The sequence below is a fragment of the Dermacentor andersoni genome, chromosome 3, assembly GCF_023375885.2.
Source record: "Dermacentor andersoni chromosome 3, qqDerAnde1_hic_scaffold, whole genome shotgun sequence".
Taxonomy (NCBI): domain Eukaryota; kingdom Metazoa; phylum Arthropoda; class Arachnida; order Ixodida; family Ixodidae; genus Dermacentor; species Dermacentor andersoni.
This window is the reverse complement of record NC_092816.1, coordinates 77,666,529-77,671,751: the sequence shown is the minus strand read 5'-3', so window position 1 is coordinate 77,671,751 and position 5,223 is coordinate 77,666,529. Positions and strand designations below refer to the sequence as shown.

At 47.1% G+C, this 5,223-nt stretch overlaps 1 protein-coding gene across 2 annotated transcripts; it reads right to left on the bottom strand.

Moving 5' to 3' along the window:
• Positions 1-285: 285 nt before the first annotated feature.
• LOC126544815 (glutathione S-transferase Mu 2-like) lies at positions 286-4,627 on the bottom strand. 2 transcript variants are annotated; one of them, XM_055077070.2, is made up of 3 exons: positions 4,278-4,627; positions 2,897-3,171; positions 286-1,114 (listed from the first exon to the last, which is right to left on the bottom strand). In XM_055077070.2, the coding sequence occupies exons 2-3, from the start codon at positions 3,160-3,162 to the stop codon at positions 718-720; spliced, it is 663 nt and encodes a 220-aa protein (XP_054933045.2). In that variant the 5' UTR covers positions 3,163-3,171; positions 4,278-4,627; the 3' UTR covers positions 286-717. The 2 variants fall into 2 exon arrangements, with proteins under 2 accessions (XP_054933045.2, XP_050048267.2); XM_050192310.3 differs by lacking the exon at positions 4,278-4,627 and having other exon boundaries at positions 2,897-3,277.
• Positions 4,628-5,223: the final 596 nt, after the last annotated feature.

Below are 5,223 nucleotides of genomic sequence, written 5' to 3'. Positions count from 1 at the left end.
GGCCTTTCGCGATGTAGAGCCGACGCAGACGCCGTCGCAGGATCCCATTACCGACGACGACGAATAAGATGCAGCGCGCTTCAGGTGCCCGTAGGGACGACGACAATGGTATGACCCCCCCCCCCTCCCCCTGCAGAGCACGAGGTAGAGTTCGCTTACGAAACCAATGAAGAAAAGTGGCGTCAACATCACGCTACCGCTCAGAAAAAGTACTGTCATCGCTCGGCAAAGCGATGTCATCGTGCTGAAAAGTGCTGTCGTCGAGAAAGAGCAATCGACGCAAAGTGCGGGAAACACTATTTTAATGAGAACTCCGCAAATAAAACTCAGCTGAGAGATCGCAAAATGGCCGGTTTGTCGTCTTGCATCGTAGCGGCCTCATAAGCAGCAACGTTAAACTCTGGAGCTAAGGCAGTAGCACTAAATTCAGCGACACACTCAGCTATACGTAATGCTATCGCATTTACACATCATAAGAATTGCATAAGTGCCCCCATAGTATATTGAACCGCAAGTTGATCGGATAATCTTCCCAGCACTAACGTAGAATTTAAACTTTTCAATCATTGTTCTTTCGCTGGGTAATTTTTTTTTTCGCTCGACGCCACGAAAGCGGATAACATTGAGACAGACGTTACGGTAGATAGAATACGTAGCGCAATGCTCAAGGCGCCGCGGCCATGAGACCCGCGCCCCAACATCTACATTATGTAAGTCTCACTTCCTGTTGCCCCACGGCCGCATGGGCCCCAGAATGGGCCACTTGTTGTACTTGTCCGAGGCGAAGTACTCCTTGATGTTGGGAAGCTCCTCGAATCGCTGCAAGTACTCCACGATCTGCGGGTATCGGTCTAGAGCCTGCGGCTTGAACTCTCGGTGCCAGTCGAACCCTTCGTAGAGCATGAAGTCGACGTAGGTCAGCCTGTCCCCAAGAGCCCACTTGCTGTCGCTCAGGTGCGTGGCCCACGGTTCGAGCACGTAGCCCATGTTCTCCGCGTACCACTCGAGGCCTCCTTGGCCGCCAGGCACGTTTGCCGCCTGGTACGGGATGGCGAGAAGCATGTCACGTGCCTGCTGCTCGAGCACATCCAGTTCCGTGGTCTCTCGCTCATTCCTGAGCAGAGGAAATGAGCCATGCATACGTCACAGATATTTCAATATACATATATCATCCTTTACGTGTTATTAGGGGGGCGCGAATACGCGAAACTTCAAATGCGAATCCAACGGTTATGTTGCGAGGCTATAGCTACACTTAGTTTGACAATTAGAATATCTATTTCTGGGAATATTCGGCTATCGACGATTGTACGAGCTTGCTGCAACTAAAGGAGCCCATTTGCCGTAGAAAGAGTTGAAAAAGCCTCATGGCAGGTGCGCTATAGACACGAACATGCTTTAGATGGCAGGTGTACATGGTGTTTTGCCGCCTGAGGTATCTGCCACAATCTAACCAAACACACACACCGGCACATTAAGTGGTCCCCGCCAACCACCGGCAGAGGCTGACGCCCGCTACTTACAAAAAATATATATATAAAGAACATGCATAAATAAAATACGTCATGTTTCCTGACTTTTTGCTTTAATGTATTTTTTTTCTCGCTGAACGCGTCTACTTTTTGTACTTCTATTGTTGGTTTTCTCGTGTTTTACTGTCACCCGCTTTCAAGCCTTCCTTGAGATTTTGTCCGTATAATTTTACCTTTCTTGTGTCATTGCTTCCTGCTCCGCAGTCTTAAATTCGTTAAATTGTTGCCTTTGTTTCATGCCTGATCTTTGTATCCTAATTTATTTCATTTACAGTGGATCTTTCTTCCTACTTCTCTTTTTTTTCTTTCTAATCTGTGCGCTATCTTTGCTCTGTGTCTCCAAACAAAAAATGTTTATTAATAGTCGGAGCAGCTACGCAGTTTGTTGAGATGCCATGCATTTTACCTGGTCCTGCAGTAAGTAAACGTTCATGTTTGCTTTTTTCTTTGCTTTTTTGATACTTACATGCACGTAGGGATCCGTTCTTTGAACTCAGGCCACAGTCGGTAGCAGCCTTTAAATTACACATCTTTTTTGGCCAGGCGAGCTTTTAAAGAGACTCAAAGGAGGAATACTAACTTAAGCTGCACTTTCGTACTTTTAATTGCACTTTTTGATTACCGTAATGACAGTGTTCGCGCCGCCGAGGCTTAAAGATTGGGAAAAAAGAAAGAAAGAAAGACGTCCGCGAGAGGCGCTTTCGCCCCTCGTGATTTAGCCTCTCATAATTTTTTTACTGCATCTGCTCAAGTTCAGTCAACTGCTTACCGACGAGAAAAACGTACACAGCGTTCTATAGGAGCCAAGGACTTGACCTAACACGTTTTGCTGTAACTTTTCTTTGACGCAATAACGGACCAGACGCGGCAAAATACTGCGATATTGGTGACGGAGAACCGCAACTTATGCGTGAAATACAAAAAGGAAAATTTCGGCCTTCCTTTCTTTTTTTCTCTCTGCCAAATATGTAGAGTCTTGGAAGGACATTTCGCCAGTACAAAACGGTTTGATTACTGCTTGTTTTTCTTTAACTGTTATTCAACTTCGCTCTCATGCAAATAATACTGATGTTCTCTTAACGTGACAGCGCCTTTAGTTCAACGTGTATATTATCTGCCATGTGTCCTGCGGTGCGACCAGGGGCTAGCGTTAGCAGAGACACTCAACTGACTGCTGTCTAGTTCGGTACGAGAGACTTGCGTAGTTGCGCTCAGCCTCCTCCTGCTTTTGACATACGCGTGCACTTCCCCCAAATGGGCCTCGAGCTTTTTTTTTACATCCTGCTGAAATGACGCAGTGAACGCATCAGACGTGTTCAGCGCTCCCTGAGAGAAGAGAGACAGAGACAGCGGCAGCTGCTCACCTGCCGGCCAGGCCGTGCTTCCTTCCCAGGTAGCGCAGTATGGCGACGCTCTGGGTGATCTTGACGTCGTCGTCCACGTAGTACGGGATGTTGGGGAAGGGAAAGCCCAGGCTGAACTTCTCCCGCAGCCACTCGTCGCGGCTGTATTCGGGTGGCGGCCCGTGCTGGTAGCGCTTGTCCTCGAACGGGACGCCCTTGTAGACGAGCAGGTTGCGCGCGGGCTGTCCCAGGGAGCGTATGTTCCAGTAGGCGAGCAGGGGCGTCATTCTCTCTTGCTGGGCATCCCAGAAGCGAGAAACGCTGTTAGGCGACGAATTGGAGGGACGGTGACTTAAAGCGTTAGGCAAGCTTTCACCACCACCACCACCACCACCACCATCATCATCATCATCATCATCATCATAATCATCATCATCATCATCATCATCATTATTGTTATTATTATTATTATTATTATTATTATTATTATTATTATTATTATTATTATTATTATTATTATTATTATTATTATTTGCTTTGAGCACGTATATACATTTGACAGGAAAGGGAATGCGAGGAGCAGGCTGGCGACTGCCACCGGAAGGGGCACAACGCCTGCCTACTCTTCAGATGGGAGGTGACAGCAACACAGAAATGGAAGGTAGGAAGGAGGGGAGGAAAGAAAGAGCAAACAGGACAAATCTAAAAGAATAATGTAGAACACACAGACAACAAGAACAATAATATAATACAGAAACGATCAGATGGCAAGAGCCCTACTGAAAAAAAAAAAAACTCCATTTCTCATAACTCCCTTATCCACTACCATATGACATAGGGGAAAAGCAGGTTTTCATATAATATTACACAGTTTCATATACGTTTATTAGATATGGGAGTTATTGGGCTTATGTGTTTTTTGTTAAATGGAGGTTAGACGTTCGGGTAAGTAAGTAAGTTGTTTAGCAGTGAAAGTAGCGTGAAATGCGCGGGACTGAAGGATAAGAAACAGGACACACGAGCGGTGACTTACAAGTGAAGGTTTTATGAAAAACCTCGCCCCGGCGGACCGTTTCTTAGGCGCAAACCCACTCAACGCCACTCCAAGCGCTATTGAAATGTCTGGTCATAAAATACGTCAGCCAACTGCTTAAGGTGACATAACTAAAGTCAAATCAAAGGGAGAAAGAACGAAAAATAATACAATTCGCCAAAAATCTTGCAGCGCAAGACAAGTGCTACGTAGGACTCAGAAAAACGACCTATTTTTTCGGTCCGAAGACAGAGGAGGCAGGCTAGCCCACATGTTCATTCGACACGCGTTCGGAGAGGGCTATTTCTATTTATGCATTACAACGCAATGAAATCGTCCGCGTTAGCTAGAGGTTGTTTCTGTACGTACGTTTGTTCCGAGCCGTCGGTGACGAGTACCCCACAGAACGTCCGAGCGATAGCGAAAAAAAAAAGCTTTTCCTGTTCTGCTCTTTCGGATAGGACCACAGACGCTGACGTGATGTCGCCCACCGGCGGCACAGATACGCTGGGCGTTGAGAGGAGACGGATTCGTTTACGACCTGCTGTGCTACAGCTGTTCCTCCTCGCGGAAGCGGCGTGAACGGACGATAAGTTGAGCCCCAAATTTTCACGGTATTTTCAGGAGGCCAGCCGAGTCCTGCTCCGGTCAGGGAGACTTCCGTATCGATGTCATATAGCCGAGGGTGCGATTGGTGTACTTGTCGCCGACCGGTCTTCAAAAGTATCCTAAAAACACACACCTGTCACTCCCCCGCCCTCTCCACCCTTGCCCACGCCTCGTTTTATCTTGTCAGCTAAGCGCCTTGTTGCTTTGTAAGAGCAAACGTCTCGTCGTCATCGTTGCTTTCCATTGTTAAAATAAAACAATGAAATCAGCAGACGCCAACATTACCGTCTGCCGCGAACTCATTTACTGCTGCAGCAGCAGCGCTGTTTAAAACCTGGTGTATAATTTGACGAAGCTTTTTTTTTTCTCCGTAAGTGCTAATCAACATTGGCCAACAGCCTGCGTTAGAAACACATGTCCAGCGTTTGTGCATAGGCCATGGCATCTGCTTTTATGAGCAGAATTTTTTTCCAGGTAATAACTTTCTTTTTTTGTCAGGACGGGTCCCGCAGTATATAGTAGGGCTCTCGAGTCAGCCAGGCACCGCCATGTTCTCAATAATTGAGCAATGCATACAAAGTCGTCTTCGCCTGCATGCTACGGTATTGCCGACTCCGGCATCCAAAACACCGGCAGAGGCGCCACCACTTTCAGAGGACATGCGTGGTGCGCGATATTCCGCAACAAATCGGCAACTACGAACGCT

Coding starts and splice junctions, on each gene's coding strand:
- LOC126544815 (XM_055077070.2), bottom strand. CDS start 3,162: ATGACGCCCCTGCTCGCCTACTGGAACATACGCTCCCTGGGACAGCCC. Junction 1,115..2,896: donor AAGCACGGCCTGGCCGGCAG/GTGAGCAGCTGC, acceptor TCCTCTGCTCAG/GAATGAGCGAGAGACCACGG.